This window comes from Piliocolobus tephrosceles, chromosome 3 (assembly GCF_002776525.5).
Source record: "Piliocolobus tephrosceles isolate RC106 chromosome 3, ASM277652v3, whole genome shotgun sequence".
NCBI classification, from domain to species: Eukaryota; Metazoa; Chordata; class Mammalia; order Primates; family Cercopithecidae; genus Piliocolobus; species Piliocolobus tephrosceles.
The window spans coordinates 28,337,390-28,364,393 of record NC_045436.1 but is presented as its reverse complement, the minus strand read 5'-3'; the positions used below and the strand labels follow the sequence as shown (position 1 = coordinate 28,364,393).

The following is a 27,004-nucleotide window of genomic DNA, read 5'->3' as shown; positions in this document are numbered from 1 at the left end:
GTCACAAATTTGTTTGAGTGATTTTTTTTTTTTTCATTCTTTAAGCATCAGACAATTCATGACAATAATCAGCTCCAAAATATCAGTTTCTGGAAGAGATAAATTTTGTGCTGAATTTTACAAAATACCTGCTAAGATATTCTTGACATTTACAGGATCTTCTCATTTCTTTTAGACTGAAAGCCAAAAGTCCTTATAATGACCACCTGGCCTTACCTGAACTGACACCTCTCCAGTCTTCTCCAGCCTCGTCGCCAACTACACTTTCCTCGATGTCTCTGATAAAGAATCTCCTGGCCTCCATTGCTGTTCATCCAATATGTCATCCATGCTTCTGCCTTTTGGAGGGTCTTTCCCTGAAAAGTTCTTCCATAGAATCCCAATGCCTGCTTCCTCAACATCTTTACTCATAATTCACTTTCTCAGCACGGCCAGATTGATCACCCTATTTAATAATCAAACCCTCCTTCCCTGTGTGCATACCCCTTCTCCTCAGCTTTCCCAAGCCCCCCTGTCCTTGCTCTGTGCTTTTACATTTTCCAAAAGCGCTTACCACCTTACATATGGCATAATTTGTATTTTACTATATTTATTTATTATCTGCCTCCATCTAATAGATTCTACGCTCCCAGAAGTTAAGCTTTTTGTGTTTGTTTAGGTCAATGATATAAACCATGCACTTAGAATAATACTTAGTGAAATAGTATTCTCAATTTATAATTAATAAACTTCTAAGTCTACTTAATTGTAAAAAGTAAGTTGCAACATTTTGTAGCATGGCAACTAATTATTATTAAGATCATGATCATTATTACTATTATTTATTTTCTTAAAAAAATTTCTCTGATGTTGAAATTGAGATTATTTTATGTAACAAAAATAATTATACTCCTGCACTCAGCTTATACAACCTGGCTCTTTTAATGAGGTATTTTACAGATACCTTATTTGTACGAGACACAGATTTTTAAAATTTAATTTTCATAATAGTCTTTTTGTTGAAGTATGCACTATTGTTATTCCTTTTATATGGATAAAAGTAAGCAGAAGACTAAGAGTACCAATGTTGATCCCTTCATATTGTAAAATTCCCACTTTCTCTCAAGACACTAGAGTTCACTATATGTTACCTGACCATCCAACATACAGATAAATTCAGGCCTTCAATATTGGTCCTTATAGTAGCTTTTTATTAAATACAGTATGATTTTTTTTAGATGAAAAAATTGTGAACTGATGTCACAGGATTCTCTTCTCATAACTAGTCACCTGTAAGTTCTTTGGGTTTCACATGCTCCACTTTGGAGACCACTGGTGTGCACATTTTCTGTTTATGCAGTCACCATTCATTTAATTTAGGAAAAATGACATGAAGTGAATGCATTATTCATGAATATATAATTAGGAAAAAGCATTAGTTATGTGCTCATATTTTATTTCAAAATTAACCTATATAATGCTCACGTATTGCTTACTGTAATTTACATTAAAAAAATAAAGATGGGCTCTTCCTAGTTGCCCAGGCTGGCCTCCAACTTCTGGTCACAAGCAATCCTCCCACCTCAGTTTACCAAGTAGCTACAGACAAGTGCCACCACAAACGGCAGTATAATTTACACTTGACTACCCAAATTTATGTTGCTAGAAAAGTTGTTTTCAAACTGTATTGAGAAGCCTATGGAAATGAGACTTACTTGTAGCTGGCAGTTGGAACCATCATAACAGAACAAAGGGGATCACTTTGCATCTATTGAATGATTCTGTAAGATTTTATTTAAGTGATAGCTTCCAATTCTATATTGGAAATTTCTCTCCTACATCATAATCACTAAAATAAATGTTGTTCACGCAGTAGCCTTTGCTTAGCCTGGTGATATTGACATTATTAATTTACAATCTCTCTTCTGCAGTTTTATTGAATTATTAAACGTTTCCAAAAATATGTTTCAAATAATAATGTTTAAAATTGTACTCAATCAATAGTCGTGATTTATGTATGAGTTCTAGAATCTACATTTCTCAGTTTCTCATGCAAGCACTGTTATATTGTCATGATGAATGAACTTTTTACCTTATTGCTTTGCATAATAATATAAAATATATACTGAAATAATAAAAAAGTTATTTGTTGTAGCTTTATACACATATTGATAAAAGCATTTTTTCTTTACTATTTTTAAAACATTGTTGAAGGATACTCAATTTACTTACATTATGAGATTTTAAAATTTCTTTTGTTGCTGTCTAAACTTAACTCCCTCACAATCTCAACATACATAGTATTAAAAAATTCATCAATATTTCTTGAGGGGGTGCATATAAAACAAATTTAAAATACATGATGCCCTAGTCACGGACCAGTTGTAGCAACTTCTAAACATGAAATACTGACAATAGCAACAAAGATACACAGAACTTGTGGTTTGGTCTTGACATGAAGGAACAGTGAAGCACAGCTTGTTTATCAGTCTGACAAGGAAAGTACCAGCTGGCTAATTAAGTGAACCTAATTTTAAATAATGATGCAGTTCTCAAGATAATGCGCTAATGACTGGAGAAGACTGCTGATGATACTTCAGAACACTCCCGAGGTGTTACAATAAGCCCTTCTGCATCCAAGCAGAACTTGATCGTACTCCATAGACCACAAAATGAGGTCAGTTGTTTACTAGTTAATCTTTTATACTACAAAACATCACCTGTATGACATTCTTACAAAAACTTTGATGGTGTGAAAAGCAATAATTGAAAAAATTTGACATTTAAAGTAACACCAAGTTTATAGATTCCATTAAAAAAAGTGACCTTTACTTTTTAGCTGCAGATAAAATCATATTGATATATTTGCTGAAAACAAATATCCCAATGATCTCATAATGCTAATAATTTATTATAGTTTTTAAAATCTTATATTGTCATGAAAATATTTATCATTTTAATAATAATATGTAATATTCGGTTTAAATTGTAAAGAATGTTTAGTCCCAAAATACACATTTAATACCAGTTCACACAGTCACATACATGCAAAAAATCAGAAATATAATTTCATGGATGAGGATAGCATGAAATACTGGTGCTCAGTTTGACTGGACTGAAAAAGAAAACTTCAAAGTTTAAATTTCAATAAGTGTAATGTTATTTTCTTTGCTGTTGTTTTTTTCAAGAAGGCATTTTGATTTTTGGACTTCACTGCCTTATTTCTATATCCATACTATGTATAATGTATATCATTTTATAATGCTTAGGAAAAATTAACTAAATTTTGATTACAATTAGTATTCTTAGTTGCCTCTGTATAATATGCTCAGATTAGAAAAAAATAGGTAAATAAAAGCACATCATACAGTAAAGAAGTAAAATATCATTTGGACACAAAAAAATTCTAACTTTGAATCTGGGCTCAGTTGACAAAAATGGTCAAATCTAAAGCAAAGAATCGATGCTTTACTTTTTACAAAATTTAATTTGTACTTTGCAGTTCACCATAAATGTAAATGTGTGAAGTCTTTATACACTTAGGTTACTAGGATGATTAATTTATAAAACAAAAGTTGGGATCTTTGTCTGTAAAATCAACCATTTTACATATTGTTTTAAATTAGAAAAAAAAACTCAAGAGAATTTAAAATTCTAAAAGATGAATTATTTTCAAGTATAAAAATAGAGTCATTGGCATATTCATAATTCAACTTTAACCACGTGCTCTGAGGACTAAAATTCACATACTCCTAAGGTAATGTTAAGACAAATATAAGGATGTGTTATTTCACCCAGCATGTAGGAGAGTTATGGAACTCATTATCTAAAGAGGTGCACAGGCTGAAATTATACATGGCTGCAAAAAAGAAGGCTTAGGTAAATTCAAAAATAGCAAAACTTATATTTTTTAAAAGATAAATGTATGTATTTTGGTAGCATATATATAAAACTTGAGGTAGATATTTACAGTCAACAACATGCCGCAAAAAGTAGTTTCCCTCACAGAAAGAATACTGCATAGATGTACCCAGTATGGAAATTTTCATTCCTTATACTCAGGTGATCACTACATTTCTGTAGAATAGTTTGTCCAGAATGGCACATAATTGCAGTTGCTCTTTCACTCTCCTTCTTTGTAGCAAGGTATTTAATAGCTCTCATAATTGAAAACCCTTTTTTATAATTGACAGGTAATAATTCCATCATATACCTCTCCAGAGCTGAGTGAGCGACCTCCACTGCATACTGCTGCCTCTGTGTTTTGCTCCAAGGATTAAGTGCCTACAATTTTTTTTTTTTTTTTAACAATTGGAACATATTTGATATGTTGCTTTTGATTCTGTTCTCCTAATGGAGGGCAGCTATAGAAAGTGAGGTAATAAGGCTGATAAAGGGTGGCATGGGACAAAATGTATCAAGAGAAGGTTAGGATTTGTCTTTAATAGTAGAATATCTGAGAATATACAGTGACTATTAGAAAAACCTGAATTACAGCAGCAAGTCTACATTGGCTTTTTAGATTGCTGCCAGCAAGCATATTCCTCAGGATAGTTGGGAATGTATTGCTATTCCCAGAGCATGTGGAGAGAAAAAATGGGAAATCAACTGCTTAACGAAGATACACATTTTTAGATTAACATAATTGTTTTTTGTCTCAGTATTCCTAACTCATTTGGCCAGTCATAAAATCATATTTTCTTGATTTCTTCTTGTATTTCATGTCATTAACTTATATTTCTCTTTAATTTGGTCTTTCATACTCTTTTCAAATTTTACCAGCATGATTTTAACTTAATATTTTCTTAGTTGCTTTTATTCTCTGTAAGACTGTGTGTATATCTCTTTTTTCATTCAATTCTGATAGTATTAATTGTGACTTTTGTTCTTGTTGTTTGCCAAAATTCCCAGATTTATCTATTTCATTAGCATTTTTTTTCACTTTAAAAAACTTTGGTAGATAAATTTAACATGAAATTTACCATCTTAACCATTTTTAAGTGTACTGAAATATGTTCATAATTATGAATCTCCATAATTCTTTTTACCTTGTAAAATGGAAACTTTACAGTCATTAAACAATAATTCCTCAATTCTGCCTCTTCCTAGCCGTGGAAACTACTACTCTACTTTCAGTCTCTATTATTTTCACTGCTCTAATTACCTCATATAAATGTAGTCACACAGTTTTTGTCTTATTATGACTGGCTTATTTCACTTAGCATAATGTCCTCAGATTACACCCATGTTGTAGCGTATTTCAGAATTTCTTTCCCTTGTAAAGCTGTATAATATTCCATTGTGGTATATAAAGCATATTTTATCTATCCATCTGTCAACAGACCCTTGAGTTACTGCCACATGATAATTCTATTTTTAATTTTTTAAATAACCACCAAACTGTCTTTCAAAGCAGCTCCACCATTTTATATTCCCAACAATAATGCACAAGGGTTTCAATCTCTCCAACCCCTTGCCAAAACTTATTTTTTGTTTGGTAGTAGCCATCCTAATCAGTATGAGGTGCCATCTCATTGTAGTTTTGACTTACATTTACATTTCCCTAATGATTACTGATATCGGACATCTTTTTACACGCATATTGGCTATATGTATAACATCTTTGAAAAATGTCTATCGAAGTTCCTTGTGCATTTTTTTTTTTTTTTTTTTTTTGAGGCAGAGTCTCGCTCTGTTGCCCATGCTGGAGTGCACTGGCGCGATCTCGGCTCACTGGAAGCTCTGCTTCCCGGGTTCATGCCATTCTCTTACCTCAGCCTCCTGAGTAGCTCGGACTACAGGCGCCCACCACCACGTCCGGTTAATTTTTTTTTTTTTTTTTTTTTTTTTTTTTTTTTTTAGTAGAGACAGGGTTTCACTGTGTTAGCCAGGATGGCCTCGATCTCCTAACCTCGTGATCCGCCCGCTTCGGCTTCCCAAAGTGCTGGGATTACATTTGCCCAGTTTTGAATCCAGTTTTGGTTGTTTTTGTGGTTGAGTTTTAGGAGTTATCTATATACATCGGATAGTAATCCCTTAACAGATACATGGTTTCCATATATCTTCTGTTCTGTGGGTTGCCCTTTTACTTTTCGCTGTTACTATTATCTGTGAATGAATAATTTTTTAAAAAATTAGTAAGTCCAATTTATGTAATTTTTCTTTGGTTGCTTGTGCCTTTGTTGTCACATCTTAGACATCCTTGCCAAATCCAATATCATAAACTTTTTGCTCTCTCTTCTAACAGTTTAAAATTTGCACCTGAAATTTAGGTCTTGTATTAATTTTGTGTTCATTTTTATTTATGGTGTTATGTAAGGTTCCAACCTCATTCTTTTGCATGTGGACATCCAGTTTTCCCAGCATCACTTGTAGACAGACTGCCATTGGCCCACTGAATGGTCTTGGCACCCTTATAAAAAAAATTGACTATATATGTTTATTCACAAGTTTTCTATTCCATTCCATTATTCTGTATGCCTGTCTTTATGCTAGTACTACAGTTTATTGTAGCCTTTGCAATAAGTTTTGACATAAGAAAATGAGACTACTCCAGCTTTGTTCTTCATTTTCAACATTATGTTTGCTACTTAGGGTCCCTTAAGATTCCATATGAATTTTAGGAAATAAGAGCTTCTCTATTTCTGCAAAAAAAATAAAATAAAATAAAAAGCCTTAGCGATTTTGATAAGGCTTCCCAAAGTGCTGGGATTATAGCTATGAGTCACCGTGCCTCGCCATGTTTAACTTTTTAAATCTATTGCGACAATTTCTGAAGAAGAAATTCTGATAAGAATTTCTCTGAATCTCTAGATTGCTTTTAGTACTGACATCTTAACAATATTGAGTCTTTCAATTCATGAACATGGGATGTTTTCCCATTTATGTATCTCCTTTAATTTATTTCAGCAATATTTTGTAATTTCCCTTGTATATCTTTCACCTTCTTTATTAATCTCTATGTATTTTACTCTTTATTATGCTATGACAAGTTGAACTGCTTCCATAATTCTATTTGCAATTTTTTATTATTAGTGTATAGAAATGCAACAGATTCATGCATGTTCCTTTCTATCCCGATACTTCATTGAATTCATTCATTAGTTCTAATAGTGTTTTTGCATAATTTTTAGGGTTTTCTACATGTAAGATCATGCCATCTGCAAATAATTTTGCTTATTCGGCTGGAAGCCCAATACAATGTTAAGTAGAAGTGGCAAAAGTGGACATCCTTGTCTTTTTCCTGAACTTAGAGGAGAAGCTCAGTCTTTCACGTTTGAGTTTTTCCCACATGGGTTTTATATGTTGCAATAGTTTCTTCCCATTCCTAGTTTTTTGAGTATTTTTGTTATGAAAGAGTGTTAAATTTTATCACATGCTCTTTTGCATCAACTGAGATGGTCATGTAATTTTTCTCTTTCATTTTGTTGAGGTTGTTTATTACCATGATCTGTTTTTACACGTTGAATCATCCTTGCATTCCAGGAATAAATCCTACTTGGTTACGGGTATGATGTAGTTATGTGCTGCTGAACTTGGTTCGCTAATAGTTGTGTATTTTTACATCAGTGTTCATAAGGCATCTTGGGCTGTAGGTGTATTTTCTTGTAGTAATTTTGTCTGGCTTTAGTATCATGGCAATGCTTGCCTCAGGCAGAATTTACTTCTCTTCAATATTTTTAGTAAGATTTGAAAAATATTGGTGTTAGTTCTCTTTGAATGTTTGGTAAAATTCAGCAGTGACATCATCAGGTTTAATGCTTTTCATTGAGCTATTTTTGATTACTGATTCAATTTTCTTAGCATTTGTAAGTATATTTATTTTTTCTATTTTATTATAATTTAGTCTTGCTGCATTTTGTGTTTCCATGAACTTGTCCATTTTATGTAGGTTATCCAATTTGACAACATACTATTGTTCATGGTACTCTCTTATAATTCTTTGCATTTCTAAAGCATTGGTATAATAGTAATGGCCCTACATTCATTTTTGATTTTATTAATTAAAATCTCTTTTATTTATCCCATCTAGCTAATAGCTTGTCAATTTTCTTGATTTTTTTTTTTTTTTTTGAGATGGAGTCTCGCTCTGTTGCCCAGGCTGGAGTGCAGTGGCGCGACCTCTGCTCACTACCAGCTCTGCCTCCCGGGTTCACGCCATTCTCCTGCCTCAGCCTCCCAAGTAGCTGGGACTTCAGGTGTGTGCCACCATGCCCGGCTAATTTTTTTGTATTTTTAGTAGAGATAGGGTCCCACCGTGTTAGCCAGGATGGTTTCGATCTCACCTAGTGGTCTGCCTGTCTCGTCCTCCCAAAGTGCTGGGATTACAGGCATGAGCCACCGCGCCGGCTATTTTCTTGATCTTTTTAGAGAATTAACTTTTGGTTTCAATAGTTTTCTCTATTCTCTATTTTATCTTTTGCCTACTTTTTATCAGTTCCTTCTTTCTGCTAGCTCTGACTTTACTTCTTTTTCTTTTTCTTTCAGTTTTTTGATAGGTTGTTGATTTGAGATACTCCTTGATTTTTTAAAAATGTATTTATCATTCTAAATTCCACTCCCTTCGCATCCTTCAGCACTGGTTTTGCTATGTCCCGTAAGTTTTGGTCTGTTGTGCTTTTATTTTCATTTGCTTCTAAGTATTTTCTAATTTTCCTCATGACTTTTTTATTTTTATGGATTATTTAAGGTTGTTTTAATTTCCACAATTTAAAAAGACTTCCAATTTTACTTCTATTATGGATTTCTACTTCCACACCTTTATGCTTAATTTTTATTATATGTAACTTTTTTTTTTTCTTTTTTTGAGACAGTCTCACTCTCGCCAGGCTGGAGTGCAGTAGCACAATCTCGGTTCACTGCAACCTCTGCCTCCCGGGTTCAAGCAATTCTTCCGCCTCAGCCTCCAGAGTCGCTGGGATTACAGGAGTGTACCTCCACGCCTGGCTAATTTTTGTATTTTTAGTAGAGACAGGGTTTCACCACGTTGGCCAGGATCGTCTTGATCTCCCAATCTAGTGATCCACCTGCCTCAGCCTCCCAAAGTGCTGGGATTATAGCCATGAGCCACCACGCCTAGCCACGTCTAACTTTTAAAATCTATTGAGACTTAATTTCTGGCCTAGCATATCATTTATCCTAGAAAATGTTCCATGAGCTCTTGAGAGAAAAAAATATATATGCTATTGTCATTGGATAGGGTATTCTGTATTTGTCTGTTAGATCTGTTGGTTTATTGTGATAAGATCTCTACTCCCTTTATTATCTTCTGTCTGGTATTTCTACCGATTGTTGACAGTGAGGAATTGACGTTTTCAATTATCATTGTAGAACTCCAAATTTCTCAATTGTGTCAGCTTTTGCTTCATATTTTTTGATGGTTTAGTATTAAGGATATGCATCTTTATAATTTTTAAATCTGCTTGCTATATTGCTGCATTGAATTTTTTATTAATAAATTATCTCCCTCTTTGTCTCTTGTAATTTATTTGTATTTTTATTTTGGGACAGTGTCTCACTCTGTCTCCCAGGCTGGAGTGCAGTGGCACAACCAAAGCTCACTGCAGCTTTGACTTCCAGGCTCAAGTGATGCTCCCACATCACTCAGCTTCCCAAGTATGTGGGACTACAAGTGTGTGCCACCACACCCAACAAATTAAAAAATACGTATATAGAGAGACACCATCTCACTATGTTATCCAGGTAGGTCTTGAACACCTGGAGCCACACACTGCCCCTGTCCTGGCCTCTCAAAGTGCTGGTATTAGAAGTGCAAGCCACCACACCAGGCCTTTGTGATTTTTTAAGTCGATGGAGACATATACTAGTATAGTTACCTCTACCTTTTGGTTACTCGGTGCATGGACTATCTTTTTCAATCCCTTATCTTTCAAATTTTTAGTGTGATTATGCCTAAAGTGAGCCGCTTGTAGACAGCATATAGTTTGAACCTGTTTTTAATCCATTCTGTCAATCTCTGTCTTTTGATTAAATAATGTAAGCCATTTATATTTAAAGTACTTAGTGATAAGGTACTTACTTTTGTTATTCTGCTATATGTCTTCTAACATGCCTTACAGATTTCCCCTCTCATTTCCTGCATTATTGTCTTCATTCATGTTGTTATTTTTTTGTAATGAAATGTTTAAATTTCTCATTTTCTTTTGTCTATATTCTGCAGCTATTTTCTTTGTGGTTAGCATGGGGATTACACTTAATAGCCTAAAGTTATAGCAGTTCTATAATGGCTAAACATCAATAACATACAAAACTTTGCTCCTTTAATAGCTCCATTCTGATCTCTTTTAGGTGTTTATGTCACAAATTACAATATTGTACACCATGTGCCAAAAAAAAAATAATTCTTTTAAATGCATTATTTTCTTAAATTATGTAGAAAACAAAAGGGTTTTTGCAAAACAAAGTTACAATAACTTTTAGACTAATAATATTTATGCATTACTCTCGTATCAGGTAAGAAACAAAAAGTGAAGTTACCAAATTTTACTATAATCATATTAGATTTTGTGATTGTCCATGTATTTGCTTTGATAAAGATCTTTATTTCTTCACATGACTTCAAGTTACTGTCTAGTGTTTTTTTATTTTTTTAATTTTTATTTTATTTTATTTTTTTAAGATGGAGGGAGTCTTGCTTTCTCACTCAGGCTGGAGTGCAGTGGCAGAATCTCAGCTCACTGCAACCTCAGCCTCCCAGGTTCAAGTGATTCTCCTGCCTCAGGCACGTAAGTAGCTGGGACTACAGGCACCTGCCACCATGCCCAGCCAATTTTTTGTATTTTTAGTAGAGATGGGGTTTCACCATGTTGGCCAGCATGGTCTCAATTTTCTGACCTCGTGATTCACCCACCTCAGCCTCCTGAAGTGCTGGGATTACAGGTGTGAGTCACCGTGCCCAGCCTGTGCACTGTTATGATTTACTCCTATGTTTTTTTACTTTGCTGGGCTACCTTCAACATTTCTTATAGGACAAGTCTAATAGCAAACAAATTCAGCTATTGTGTATCTGGGAATGTCTTAATTTCTACCTCACTTTTGAAGGACAATTTTTGTTTGATATAAGATCCTTGATTGACTTTTTTTTTAATTTAGTCTTGTAGTACTTTGAATGTATGGATCTACTGCCTTCTTGCCTCCATAGTTTCTAGTAATAAATCTGATAACAATCTTATTGAGGATACACAGTATGTGTAGGGTTGTTTCCCTCTTGCTGCTTTCATTATTCTTTCTTTGGCTTTGGCTTTTCAGAGTATAATTCTAATGTGTCTTGATGTCGATCACTTTTATCTATCTTACTTGGACTTTGTTGATCTTCATGTATGTTTATATTCATGTTTTTCATTAAATTTGGAAAGTTTTTAGCCATGATTTCTCCACATATTCTGTTGTCCATTTCTCTCGCTCTTCTCCTTCTGGGACTGCCACAGTGCATATGTTGGTACACTTGACTGAGTCTCACAGGTGCCTTAGACTTGGTTCACTCCTCTTCAGCTGTTTTTCTTTCTGGTCCTCAGACTCAGTAATTCAATTGCACTATCTTCAAGTTAGTTGATTTTTCTATCTGCTGAAATCTGCTCCGGAATACCTCTAGTACATTTTTCATTTCAATTATTGTAACTTTTCATCATTCAAATTTTTAAAGATTTTTTATTATTTACTAATACTGTGTCTGGAATTGGTGGGTTCTTGGTCTCACAGACTTCAAGAATGAAGCCGCGGACCCTCATGGTGAGTATTACAGTTCTTAAAGATAGTGTGTTTGGAGTTTGTTCCTTCTGATGTTCAGATGTTTCTGGAGTTTCTTCTTTTTGGTGAGTTCATGATCTCCCTGACTTCGAGAGTGAAGCTGCAGACCTTTACAGTGAGTGTTGCAGCTCTTAAAGGCAGCACGTCTGGAGTTTTTCATTCCTCCTGCGGGGTTCGTGGTCTTGCTGACTTCAGAAGTGAAGCTGCAGACCTTCACAGTGAGTGTTACAGCTCACAAAGGTAGTACAGACCCAAACACTGAAGAGCAGCAAGATTTATTGCAAAGAACATAGCTTTGGCAGCATGGAAACGGACCAGAGTGGGTTGCCACTGCTGGCTTGGGTGGCCTGCTTTTATTCCCTTTTTTGACCCCACCTACATCCTGCTGATTGATCCATTTTACAGAGAACTGATTGGTCCATTTTGCAGAGTGCTGATTGGTCCATTTTGAGAGCGTGCTGACTGGTGTGTTTCCAAACCTTTAGCTAGATACAGCGTGCTGATTGGTGGATTTACAATCCTTTAGCTAGACAGAAAAGTTCTCCAAGTCCCCAACCAACCCAGAAGCCCAGCTGGCTTCACCTCTCAATATTTCCATTTTGTTTTTACATTATTTCCTCAACTTTCTTTTTATCTTTAGTGCTTTGAGCATCTTTAAGATAGTTGTTTTAATGTTTTTATCTAGTAAATCTGCCTCAGGTCTTTTTCAGTAGTACATTCTGTTGATTCTGTTTTTGTTTTCTTTTCTTCTTCTTCTTTTTTTTTTTTTTTTTTTTTTTTTTTGAGGAGGAGTCTCACACTGTCACCCAGGCTGGAGTGCAAGTGCAGTGGCATGATCTCTGCTCACTCCTAGCTCTGCCTCCTGGGTTCACACCAATTCTGCTGCTTCAGCATCCTGAGTAGATGGGACTACAGGTGCCCACCATCACGTCCAGCTAATATTTCTTTTTGTATTTTTAATAGAGACGGGTTTCACCATGTTAGCCAGGATTGTCATGATATCCTGACCTGGTGATTCACCTGCCTTGGCCTCCCAAAGTGCTGGGATTACAGGTGATTCTGTTTTATTTAAATGACCATACTTTCCTGTTTCTTTGTATACCTTGTGACTTTTTTTGTTTGTTTTTGAAGACTAGGCATTCAAATGTAATAACTGTGATAATTCTAGAGAACAGATTCTTCCCCTTCCTCTTGTTAGCCTTTTTTTTTTTTTTTTTTTTTAAGACAGAGTTTAGCTCTTGTTGCCCAGGCTGGAGTGCAATGGCATGATATTGGCTCATAGCAACCTCCGCCTCCTGGGTTCAAGCAATTCTCCTGTCTCAGCCTCCCGAGTAGCTGGGATTGCAGGCATGCACCACCACACCTAGCTAATTTTGTATTTTTAGTAGAGATGGTGTTTCTCCATGTTGGTTAGGTTGGTCTTGAACTCCCGACCTCAAGTGATCCACCCACCTTGGTCTCCCAAATTGCTAGGATTACAGGCGTGAGCCACTGTGCCCAGTCGCTGCTGTTTTTTTTAGTTGCAGTTTTTGCTTTTGTTTATTACTGTAGGCTGTCTCTGTTCCAAGGTTCAGCCTCAGGTAAACTTAAAGTCTTCTAAGGTATTTTTCTGAGCCTTCCTCTGAGCACCAACTGGTCACTTTCTAATTTTTCTCCTATATGCACTTGTTTTTGAATAAACTAGTACTTAATGTCTGGTTCTAAAATGAAGAACTGGAGAAAACTGAAAGAGGAGTATCAACAGGCACTAGGCTTTACACGTCCTGGAAGTCACTTTTACCAAAGGAAGAGAAGCTTGCAACAATGGGCAAGGTGTAATAACAATGTTCACTCACCTCTGTCTGTAGCTCTGTAATCAGAAGTGTCAATCAACAAACAAAGAACAGATACCCCAAATTTAAAGGACAGGATCCTTTTTGCTCACCTAGGCTCCTGCATTCTACATGCAAGCTGCTCCTGTTTTTGTTGTTTTCTACAGTTAATATTTTAATAGATCATATGTTTATCAATTCCCCTGCTCACTATCAGATCAAACTTACAACTAATTTTCCTGATTCCTGAAGTAAACAATTTATTACCATGTTGTTTCCATTTACATTGGTGATAAAGTCTATGTTTTTGTGTGTCTGACACAATAAACACATCGTGCCCTAGTTTTATAATTATTTTTTAAATTTCCACTTAGTCTTTTTGTAATATTTTACTTTATTTTGATATTCATTATTTCTACTGAGAAATTTGCTACCATCTCATAGTAATTTATCCACCTTTTTAAGATCTTCCTCTTTGAAGTGGCACAACCAAAAGGAAAAAGGAAGATCTTAAAAAGTCAGAAAAACTACTGCCTTTTTAAACTGTAGTTTTTGTTTTTCAATTGAGTTTCATTGTCCTCCTAAATCTGAGGGTTGACATAAGTGGTTTTATATTGTTTCATGTTATATAAATTATTAATTATTATAGCTTATTATACTTTATATAATTATTATTCATTTTGACCGAAATATTAACTTTTCCCTTTTCTATTATCTATTTTAGGAAATATTATTGCACATATGTTAATTCTGACTTTATGTCTTAATTCCTCATTTATATTTTCCTTCTCTTTTCCTCATTACACTGCATTATTTGATTTACTGCATTATTTGTAATTCAGGTCTATCTCTGAACTTAGTTAATCATTCTCCTCTTTTATTTAAACTATTGTTTAACATATACGTAGCAATTTAAATTTTAATAATTCACTTTGAATTTTTAGAAGATATATTTTGGCTTTTTCAATTTTAAGAATTTATTCGCGAAATACAGGGTTATTATAAAACTTAAAAGTAAAATGTTAACAAACAAAATGGTCATCAATGCAGAAATATAGAAAAAGTCTCATTAGTGTAAAGATTTCACAGCTCCTTCATTTCATCAGTAGATTAAATGTAATATTAGTTAAAAATTTATCACTACTGATAGTCACATATGCTATTTTTGGAAGTTAAATATAATATAATCATTTGGAAAATGATGTACCTTGGATAGCTTAACATGCATACACATACATAAACTCACATGTAATATTTGGTCCCACATTTCAATTCATATATGTATATATGAAAAGAATTGCATATTTTGCACACAAAAAGTGTACAAAATTGTAGCAAATAGTATTATTCACCATAGTACAAATTTAAATACACTTTAAATGTCTGTTAGCAGTAGAATGGATAAATACAAGCCTGATACTCAAATATAGTAAATTCTAATTATTTATGATAGTTCCTCTATAAATCATCACTAACACCGAATTACTGAATACTGATTTCATAAAGGAAGTGAAGAGTTTTGATCTGTTGAGCTTTTGTTCATATTATTGTCATCAACCAATCAATACATCACCTTGTTTTATGTATGTATCTGTCTAAAGACACCTTATTTAATACACATTGTTAACTGATGAAGATGGAACTCACGGCCAACAGCATTACAACTCAGGCCTGAACAAAGCTTACCATTAGGCGCATCACAATCTTCTTGTACTTGGGAACTCTAGACAGCACTTCAACACTATGTGTGGAAGCCGTTTTAAACAGCAAAATTGTCAAAAGCACAGATTTTTTTTTTAAATGTATTAAATTGAGCATGGAAAGAATATTCATTTAGAGTGTGAAAGTTAAAACAAGAAGGCAGAATATTTTCTTGTTCAAATACAGAGGGGCATGTGTATATTTAGCAATAAAAAAGTTTTCACATCTAGGTATGCCCACAAATGACCATATAATGCCATGGTTATAAATAAATTTAAGCAAGTAGGTAACTATAAATACAGAATCCACAACAATGAGAATCAACTGTAATCAGTTTCTTCATAGCAATAGAACAAAGAATTACACTAGCAACAGCTATGAACAAAATGATCTTGCAATCATAATGTAAAGCACAAATAGCCAGATTCAGATTGTGAATATCATATATATCCATTTATGCTCAAAATCAGCCAATATTTATATGTGGTAATAGAGATCTACATAATAATTTCCTTCAAATAGGTAGTATCTAGAAGGAGTAATATAAGTAATTATTATTATAATAACATGGTCATAAGGAGAACGCATTTGGACTGTGCCCCAATTTATCAACCTATAAAAATGTGTTAGATACTAAACTGAAAAATCTCCGCAATCATGATTGTATCATATTATTATCTGCTTTTCATTTTGTGAAGTTTTATAAGTTCCCCTAATATTTCATAGTAATAATAGACATTTTGAAAAATAATACAGTTTATGTAATTACCATATCACTTGAACATTTTTTATTAATCTTTTCTATTTTAAATGTTTCACCATTATTTGAAGGTGGAATTATATGAATAATAAGTGATGTTAGCTCTTCTCACTTTTGAACATCACTTAGATAATTTATATTCAGTGAGTATAGTTCTCTAGTTTGAAAACTCAATTTAAAAACCAGCCTGATTATTTCTAAAATATATTTCCAATTTTAATCCACCAGCAAGGAGTTTTGATAATTCCAAATCGAATGCTTGTAATTTGTGTTGGCCTATGTTGTAGCTGAAATAAAAATCCAGCCTAGTCAAAATCCCACAGTCTCAAAAATCAGAAACAAAGAAGTGAAATATACAGCAAATTTTTTTCTCACAATAAATATCAGACCATTAGATTGTATACTCATAATAAATGTGTAACCTCAGGGCCTTAGGGTTTTCTATTAGAATAGCTATTCATCCTTTTACTCATGATTGTACTGCTCATTCTCATATTAGAAAGTGAACCATTAGGCCAGTTATTCACGTCAATTTGTAAACCTGGAAGTGCCAGCTCTTCATAGCAGAAATATTTTTCATGTTTGTATTTGTGAAATAAGAAACACATAATAAGCAATTGTTAAATAAATACAGAATATATGGATGAAGTGCTACATGGGTACATGGGTGAATGGGTGAATGGATGGATGGATGGATGGATGAATGAATGAATTCATGTGAAGTTGTTAATAACTTTTAGAATGTGTAGTCCTACTTTGAACATCTTAACACTTTTTGTAGTGCTAGACAGAAATCAAAATTGGAGGTTTAATTTCAAACCAATATTGACTGAAAACTTTCTCTGCAAATGAAGGAATGTTTTGGGTCTAGTCTCCCGAGAAATTTTGATAGGAAGCAGGCATATGGCACCTCAACATGCCAGGATCTACTATAAATGCTTTACATGCATTATTCATGTAATTCTTAAAATAACTTCACAAGATACATATATTTATTATTCCCATTTAACAGATTGCACATATCTCATAAAACTAGTTAACTTACTTTTCTCCGAGCTGAGAAGCAAAAGATGAAAATAATTAAGGGACCAGACTGACTGGATATCAACCCTGCACTTCACCTTGGTTGTTCTGCAACTGATTTCAGGTAAAGAGCATGGGCTGCAACAGTTAGTGGCTCAAACTTGAAGTATGAATTCAGAGAATTGTGAAAGCATGACCATGGCAATGTTTACTATAGATTGCTTTCTCCATCTCTAACATACTTACATATTATTTATTTTACTACTACCTAGCAAATTCTACTAGGTTACTGTCATCTAGTGAAGCCTACGATTGTCTTGGTCTTTATTAATAATAAAATAAGGAGGCCTTCATTCCAGTTCTATAATGATAAGCAGGAATGTCTTAATTGGCCTCTGCCTGCTCTGACTGTGCCTTCCTTGCTCTAGATAGAATACGCAGCTGGGAGGGAGATTTGTGTGGAGCTAGGCAGGTTAATATTACGAAGTGTTAGTGGATCTAATTTCTGAAAACAAAATCTTACACTATCTCCTGAATTCATTAGGCTTAAGGAACAGAATGAGAGAAGAGTTTGCAGTAATTGCATAAATTTTCTAGTTATCCAAGTAAGGAAACATATTATCAGTGACAATCAAGTTACCTGGAAAAGATTACTGCAATAATATAAATTTTTTTAAAGATTTACTTTTCCACAAGTAGTAATTATTCATACCTGAACAACTTTTTGGGACTGCACATCAACAATAAGGACTCTGTCCAAAGTTGGCTGTGCAACATAAATGAACTTGTCTTTGACATTAACAGCTGATGCCCACACACACCTCTGAGCTTCATCTCCCTCAGCTTTGGGACAGACTTCATCCTGTAATTTAGGAAAGATAAAATGAAATTTATATCTGAAATTATAACACATACCTGACAATATCATGGGCAAAATTAATGTTTCATTCTCTACTACTTTCAGCATCACATGTTAAATGTACATATAAAGTTTAATTAATAGAACATATTTCAGTTCATCAAATATGTATGGAAAGCAATGTAAATGAGATTCCTTTAAAGTACATTTTATGTTCTTAATTAATTATTTTTCTAGTAAAATGCAGTTCTTTCATTTTTTTCCCACTTGGTTATAACTCAGCAACTTCAAAAAGTCCAACATCTTTCCCCAAATTTTCCCAGTCTCAAGTTTCTTTAACAGAATAAATGTCACACTTAAAGTATATTCTGAGTTTTTCACAACATTAGTGGCTGTCCTCATAGCAAATTCATAATTTTGTTAAGTCATATAATCTTCTGGAAAAGATTTCAGGATTCTTTTAATTTCTAGTAAATCAAAGCTTAGATAAATTATAATAAGGTAGTTATTCTCAATGGTTGTTTTATTTTTCAATCAAGGTCAAATTTTATAAAATCTTTCAATATTCCCAAAGCTTCTTATTCTGCTTCCTTACCCTAGAACTGCCTTCTGGTTGAATATTGCATACTTTGTGTTAGATGACCATAAATGAGGCCAAAAAAGCCCCTCTATTTCCTCTTTTCCTTCATATTGTCAAAAAATGATTGTGGAAGAGATACACAAGCCCTTGTGATTTATCCTGGGAGTCACAGCATAAGTAAAAGTGTATGAAGTGTTTTCGGGTTTTCTTTTATGCACTGTTCTATTACAGTTAGAAAAACCACAAATAAGAGAGACTGGTTAAAATGTACATAAAACGTATGCGCAGGCCAGGTGTGGCGGCTCACGCCTGTAATCCCAGCACTTTGGTAGGGTGAGGCAGGAGGATCATGGGGTCAGGAGATCGAGATCATCCTCGCTAACATGGTGAAACCCCGTCTCCACTAAAAATATGAAAAAATTAGCCAGGCGTGGTGGCGGGTGCATGTAGTCCCAGCTACTCGGGAGGCTGAGGCAGGAGAATGGCCTGAACCTGGGAGGCGGAGCTTGCAGTGAGCTGAGACCACGCCACTGCACTCCAGCCTGGGTGACATAGTGAGACTGTGTCTCAAAAAAAAAAAAAAAAACAAAAAGTCTGTGCAGTAAGAAATAATTATTTATATAATAATAATACAATGATAAACAATTATTCCAGTATTTCTTTTGATTTTTTTGTCTGATAATTAACAACTAATGTCTAATTTCATTTATTTGTATACTCCAGTTATTATCTCTAAGCTAACTTACAATAAGACTATTTTTTCTAATCTATATAAAAACATTTGTTTTTCAGCAGAGATACCATTCAGCATATGTATTTAATAATCATAAGACAAAAATCAACCACACTCTCATTATCAGAATCACTAAGCATTTATTTTTAAAGATAACACTGATAGCAGTATACCATATTGACATTGAGTAACCACATTGAACAACTAAAAAATGTAACCTTTCTCAGGCTGTATAACCATTGTAGGTGGTTTTCCTCTTTGCATAAAATTTGGTAATTAATGTAAATACCAAAGCACTTTGCAATGAGACATCCAGTGTGTGGCCTGCTGTTTATGTTCTCCAAAAGTCAGATCTAATTCAGGAAGGCTCTGGAGTGTCCATTAATTTTTAAGATCTGGTTCAGTATTGCATGGTTTAGTAACATAAAACAATAGTGTTCTCCTCTAAACAGCAGAGATTGTTCTAAGCTTCTAAGGCATAAGCGGAAAGACTGAAAATGAAGCATGTATTGTATGGTGTTTCAGGTAGTCCTGGATTTGTGAAATTAATTCTGTGTACCATGGCCATTACAGGTGACTATTTGGGAGGTCAACCTGAGTAAAGTCCTTGGCACTCTTAAGGAGGTAACCCAAACCTGGAGGCAGAAGACTGTCTTCACTATGTGCTTAGAATGCAGTATTATACTTTCATTCACCAATTCCTACTGACACACTGTTTTCTAAGACAACCTTTTCTTCAGAAGTATACTTAATGTCAAGGACAAGATCTATTTTGCGAGAAACAAACACTAGATAAAATATGTACTTGAGAGGCATGAAGAAGTGGGAAAAAAGTGGGAACTAAGGTTGGTGAAAGGGTCTGAATACAGGGAAATTGTTTACAAATTCTCCGCCATTGTGTAAAACCTGCCAAAGTAAATGAAAAGTGTGAGCGACCTGACACATAACTGTCAGCCAAACAACTGCTGAACCACGAACGATTTCCACCCCTTTGTTTGCTACAGAACTATTCAACAGTAAAATATACTGCTCTGCTGGGAATTATTTTCTATTTGGATGCTGTCCCAATAAGACATCCTTGACCAGACTTACAATCATTTTTACAAAGCCATTAAAAGTTTCCTGACAGTAATCCTGGATTTTCTTTGCTTTGCTTTATGATATTATTTCTAATTATATTATTTCTCACTTTACCATAGCACTCTCTTATTTTCTCATATTAATATTTATTTCTATGGAAGAAAAATAGTAAAGGAATGTTTTTAAACATGAATTAGAGATTTAATGGGACAAAAAGGAGACACAGAATCCAGAGATGAAAAGTAAGATTAAGATAATACATACTGATGAGGAAAGCTGCCAGGGATTATATCAAAGAGTATTGTTAAATCACTTTTACAGAAATGTATACTAACATTTAGAGTGAACAGAAGTAATAAGGTATAAACTAATGGAGATGAGAGTCCGGGAAAAGACAATTCTAATGTATATTTAGAATTTATTTCTTTTGGATCTTTTCCATATTTAATCACATATTTCCTACACATGTATTACACTTTCCCAAAATGTTAAAGAGTACAAGTTATATCACTACTGATGGTATAAATTTTAATTAGCATTTTAAATAATGTTACTAATATCTGATTTGCTAAGCCAAGGTAAATCAAACAGAATCATATATACACTTGTCTTCTACTAGGATGTTGCCATTTTCATTTATTAGACTAATTGCCTATTAAAAATACTTTGCCTTAAAATCTTTAAATTCCAATCTTTCCTTCCTTCCTCTTCATATTCTCCTTCTCAGGTCATCCTGCATCATTCCTAAAGACAAGTATTTCTCACAAACATGTCTATTTTCCTTGCTTCCACCTCAGTAAGTTGTTGTCAGGACTACCTCCTCTCATCCTTCTATCTAATCTTAAAAGATATGTCCACTACTCCTTACTTTCAGAAAGACCTGCCCTCAATTTTTCTTATAATTTTAACTATTCAAGTATTCAGACATTAACATTGCCTCATAAATTTAAGAAACACTTCATAAAACAACTTCAATTGAATTAATATTTCCATTTCAATCATCCATCTAATTATCTTCAGACTTTTGAACAACCTTTCTTCCATTTCCCAACCTTTCACTCTAAACTGACCATGCTTCAAACAGGCTTTCATGACATCATCTATTTTAAAAAATATATTTTCAAAGTCACCAGTGGCCTCAGAATTTCCAATTATTATCCTTTATTTCTCATTGGAAAACATTTATTGAGAGCTTACTATGTGAAGAATATTGTGCAAAGCTATGTTTGAAAATGAAAACATGAATATGAGAGAATGCTTGCTTTCAAGCTGCTTGTAATTTCGGCTGCATTTAGCTGTTTCAGACACTTGATTTTTCATAAAAGGTTCTTTCATTCTTGCAAGGCAGAGATTCTCAAATAATGGTCCCACAGGCCAAATTTGGCCCACTGCCTAATTTGGTATGATCCAGAAACTAGGAATGTTTTCTTTATCTTTTAATGGTTGAAAAAAATAAAAAAAAAAGAGTACAATTTCATGACAAGTAAACATTATATGAGATTCAAATTTACAGAAATGAAGATGTATTATAACCCGACTACACCTATTCATTTAAATATCATGGCATCTTTCATGTTATAATGACAGACATATGTCCTGAAAAGTCTAAGATATTTACTTACTATCTGGCCTTTTGCAGAAAAAAAAAGTTGCTGATCCCAGTTTAGTGTACATTCTGACCTTAGTTATCATTTTTGTCATATTATTTAAACTATTTCTGCCTGTGGTGGCTACTTTATCTTCAGTTCCCTGGATGTGGCTTCAGAAAAGTCAAGGCTCAGACTTTAGTTTTCTGCTCTATTTCCTTTACATTAAATTCCTCTGAAAACTCATCCATTCTGATTGCCTAATTACTATCATGGTCAGGTAACACCCAGACACTAATCTATGGCCTTGTCATTCACCAGACTTTCCTCCTCTGTCTTCTTCTAGGAAAATTGTTGAACAGGTGGTTTCAAACAGAGAGATAATACAGAACAAAAAAGTACACTATCTTAAAGGAAGTATTAAAGTTGATCCAAAACTTAATGAAAGAAATAAACCAAAGAAAGGATGAAATCTTGCATTCCTGAACACAAAGAAAGTGATTTGTATTAGAAAAGTTTTAAAAAACTGAGTAGTTCTATATAGTAGGAGACTATTGAATAGAACCGTAACAAAATAAAATTCACGATACAAATATTCCAAACTTATATATTGAACATAAGTAGAGTTTATATGTCAAATGTCTTGTCTTTTAGAAAAAAAAAAGTAAATGTATGGACTTTGGAAGATGGGGAACCAAAGCACTGAAAGAGCCATTAATTAAATGCTAATGAGGCCAGGTGCAGCAGCTCATGCCTGTAATCCCGGCACTTTGGGAGGCCAAGGCAGGTGGATCTCTTCAGGTCAGGAGTTCAAGACCAGCCTAGCCAACATGGTGAAACCCCGTCTCTACTAAAAATGGAAATACAAAAATTATCAGGGCATGGTGGTGCACACCTAAGTAATCCCAGGCACTCAGGAGGCTGAGGCAGGAGAATGGCTTGAACCCAGGAGGCAGAGGTTGCAGTGAGCCGAGATCGCAGCACTGCACTCCAGCCTGGGCAACAGAGTAAGACTCTACCTCAAAAAAGCAAAACAAAACAAACAAAAAACCCAGTAAATATCTGGTTCTCTGCATAATTTGGATTACCAATGCATTCTGTAATTTATGTGAATAAAAACAAACTGTCGCTGGTATCATGAAGAACGCAGAAATACAAATGTGATAAATAAGGTGGCCTAACATGTATATATCCAACTTGGGTTCCGAATTAGGGAGCCTTGGAGATCCACCCATGTTTGTTATGTAGACACTGTTAGACAAGTACTGAAAGAAAACAGATGTTGAGACAAAGGAGGGGAGAAAGGGTTTGGTGTCTTAATATATCATTAAATAAAGGCATTTAAGTCTGAAAAATTCTGGAAACACTGCAGGCCTGGGTCTCTCACTGATCTAGTTAGCAGTTATGATAGTTTCGCATTGTTTTACCTTTATGCTTCTCTACCAATCAGGTTTCTAAGACAGGCAGAGAGTTCCTACCCACTTTTTGTAACTGAAAATTGAATTGGGATTTTTCTCTTGGATGCCGATGTGTGTAAATTAACCACTCTCTCTGTTCCTTCCTGCCACAAATAATGTATAAGATTGCCTCATAAGAAATAGAGCCGTCAACATCATCCTTTCTGTTTTCTACAGAGTTTCTTTTAGTTACTCTTTCCTAGTGCCCCCTCTTTTGTAAAAAAATAATTAATACATTTGGTATGAATTTTAATTAATTACAAATGTATAACTTTTATATCCATTGTTCATCAACAAATGTCCTGTCCATCAGCTAGAACATTCTACTTAATATTTCATGAAAAACAATGATTTTCCACAGCTATTGAAAAGCACCCCAAAATACTTTGTCAAATTATTTTCAATCTATATTTGGCAGCCAAATTTCTAACACCTACATAATTCATTCCTAGCTTCGAGGTGTTTCACTGATTTTCTTCTTGTCTGAATTTCCACAGAATTTTCATTTTGTGACTTATAATTTGGCAATGAATGATATATTATATTTTCAATTAAAATGTTAGCCTTTGCTATTCCTGTATTTCTACATTTCCCAAACATAATGCTGAAGCTACAATATTTGCTTAGTAAATACGTGTTTAAATGTCACTTATAATAGCCAAAAAAAAAAAAAAAGTCAAGAAGTGGTGTATGTTACTCAATCACAATGTTAAACACTATGCAATGTCATGCAGAATCATTGAGAAACTGAATTCTAGAGTAGTACTAATCAAAATGTGGTCTGTAAACCGCTGCCAGTTGACATAGGATTTGCTACCAAGCTAAGGATTGCATAGATATTGAAATTAACCATTGAGAACCTTTTATAGCAATTTGACATTGCCATAATTTCCCTGTATGTGATCAGTAGACCTATCTAATTTAATAGTATTTAAACCAGTTTGAGTATTGTCAAATTTGCCTGGAGGATTTCATGTATTGAAAACTATCCACTGGTTTTTACAAGAGAAAACCAGAATGAGCAAAAATCAGTGATTTTTTTTCTCCCACGGAGTTTAGGAAGCACTGATTTCGTGCTTTTTTATTGTAGCTCTCTCTCTTTCTCTCTTTCAGTCTTTCTTTTAAGTATATATTTTTAACTGAAGCTGTCACAATCTGAGTCTATTGCTGTAAATTTTGAAAGTGAATAATAAAATACTTGGAGAAAAAAAGTTCAGTTTGTCAAATGCAAGGAATATAAATAATTATTCTGAATGAGGATTTATTCAGTTTGTCATAAATCAAGGCAAATACAACACAATTACTTTTGTACTGAATTAGAATATTCAGGTTTGGATTCCTAGGATATATTTATAGTCATGTAGAAATATTTGTCTATATACACACATGATCAAGGCTGAACTATTTGTGAATACGCTAGATATAAATTCCTTTCAATATCGCTTTGCAATATTGGAAAAAATCAATCTTACAAAAATGCATTGAACGATTTGGTAGCATTGAATAGTCTCCTCATTCGACCATTTTATAAAGCACTGAGGATAAAATACTTTCAGCAATTTTTTAATTGCTTATAACCAAAGCAATATATTTTTTTCTAAAATGAGATATATTAAATTTATCCCATTCAATTTCTGATTTCATTTATAATATCATAAGCAGTCTTTCTCATATTAGTCAGAATATAGGTAGTCATGGTAACTTGGGGGCTGTATTTGCCTACTTTGTGCTACATGGACACACTGCTATGTAGCATGATTTTGCTTTAGGATATCGAGGTCCAAAGGCTACATTACAGAATTGTTTATTCTTTCTTTTAATATATTATGTTTTTCAGCAATACAATAAATAAAAGCTTATAACACTATGCTATCATAAGCTGAGCACTGTTTTCTCTTTACAGATAGCATATTAGAGAGGTTAAAAATGACAGGATTTGAAGCCAAAGAGACCTCAGTGTAATGTCCAAGGGTGCACTTATATTATCTGTGCAAGTAGACCTGTTGAGGTTTGTTACCTCATTGGTAAATTGGGTATAATAATATTAGCTATCACATGGAGTTATTGTGAGAAGTACATACAATCCTATTTGAAAAGGTCAAGTGATCAATAAAAGTTACCTCCTATTTTCATATAGAAAATTATTGATGTGCTACATTTGACAAAAACTGTAACAGTCTACATGTTTTTGATGCAAACTTTAAAAAAATTTACCAAATGTTTTGGAAGGAAATTTGCTGTGCATGTTCAAGAGATTTAGAGAGCTACTTTAAATGTGGCATGATTATTGCATATAGGGCAAGGAGAATTTTGTTCTATCTGGTGTTTGGCAGTTCCGTGACTAAGCAAATCACTTAATCTTTCTCATTTCTTTACCTGAAAATTGAGAGGATTAAATCAGAAATTTGTCAACTATTTTTCTTCTTGAAAAAGAAAACAATTTATTTGAATTATTTCAACTCTGCTTAAATTTAAATGTTATAGTGGTTTATAAAACTATTGAGTTAGAAAAGAAAAGCTGGTTTAAAAAGACACAACTGTAGGGTGTTAAATTTCAAATGCTTACAGAACATAAAAACCAAATTCTAGATGCTTTGTGAATGTAGGACTTAGGTAGTTGCTTTTCTGGCTTTTATAGTTATTGTAAAGGAGCTGAAATCCTAGCTAGGGGGAAGGTCCAGGTGCCATTAGACACTGAGAACAGGAGAGGCAGGCAGGCACTTAATGTCTGTTGGGAAAGGCATATATTTGAATAGTAGGGAAAGCAAATTAAGTATCAAGACAAAAGGTCTAGAGTTAGGTCCAAAAAGTAGTAAATAGAGATTGACAAAAAGGTGTTGGAATTGAAACAATATTAAAGCAAAAATAATAGAAAACGACTGGATGGATATTGGTAATTGCAAATTGTATGAACAATGAGGGTTTATGGATCAAACTTATTTAAACCTAGTACGGGTAAGTTGGAATTAAAGAATTAGATGTGTTTAAACTTTCCTCGATATGATGAATACTTGAATTGTATAGGAGCAGTGATATTCTTTCTTTAACTTGTGGCACACAGCACAGTTAGTAGGTTGGTTAGTGAGGGAAAAAAAATAAAACCAAAGAAAATAATTACCACGTAATTCATGAAGTTAACCGACCACCAACTGTTGATTAATAAATTCTTATCATGAAAAAATCAATAAAATATTTGTTTTAAGTGCCAAAATTATACATCTTTCTGTACAATTTTTTATGACAATAGATATCCAGCCTTTTTATTAAACATTGAAAAGAGGGAGTTTGGGATACTTTCTTAATGCAGCTTTTAAAACATGGCTGCAGGAATTAAAATGTAATTTTTGTTTGTTTTTGTACTTCAGTCCTATATTGTAGAATTCATTTTCTCTGCCGGATTTTTCATTTAATAGGGTTTTTTTTTATTTCAAAATCTGCATTATATTTGTTTTATTCATATGGTCAGAAAACAGAGACATGAATTCTGTTGAAATAAAAATTCTAGTTTTTAAAAGACATTTTATATGAATTCTAGTTGGATTTAATTTACTCTGATTCTCTGAATTTCTAATATTATTGTGGAATTAATTTCATTATTTCTTATCATTACAAATTCATAAAATAATCAAAAACACACTTTTAAGGAAAAATGTCATACATTTTGAAGAT

At 33.7% G+C, this 27,004-nt stretch overlaps 1 protein-coding gene across 3 annotated transcripts in view; it reads right to left on the bottom strand.

The window, feature by feature from the left end:
- Nucleotides 1–27,004, bottom strand: part of FSTL5 (follistatin like 5) — a 1,059,117-nt gene that overhangs the window by 79,048 nt on the left and 953,065 nt on the right. For all 3 annotated transcript variants that reach the window (XM_031935303.1, XM_031935304.1, XM_031935305.1), the window contains one exon: nucleotides 17,753–17,902. In XM_031935303.1, the coding sequence (XP_031791163.1) occupies nucleotides 17,753–17,902 (150 nt within the window). The remainder of the gene's footprint in view (nucleotides 1–17,752; nucleotides 17,903–27,004) is intronic.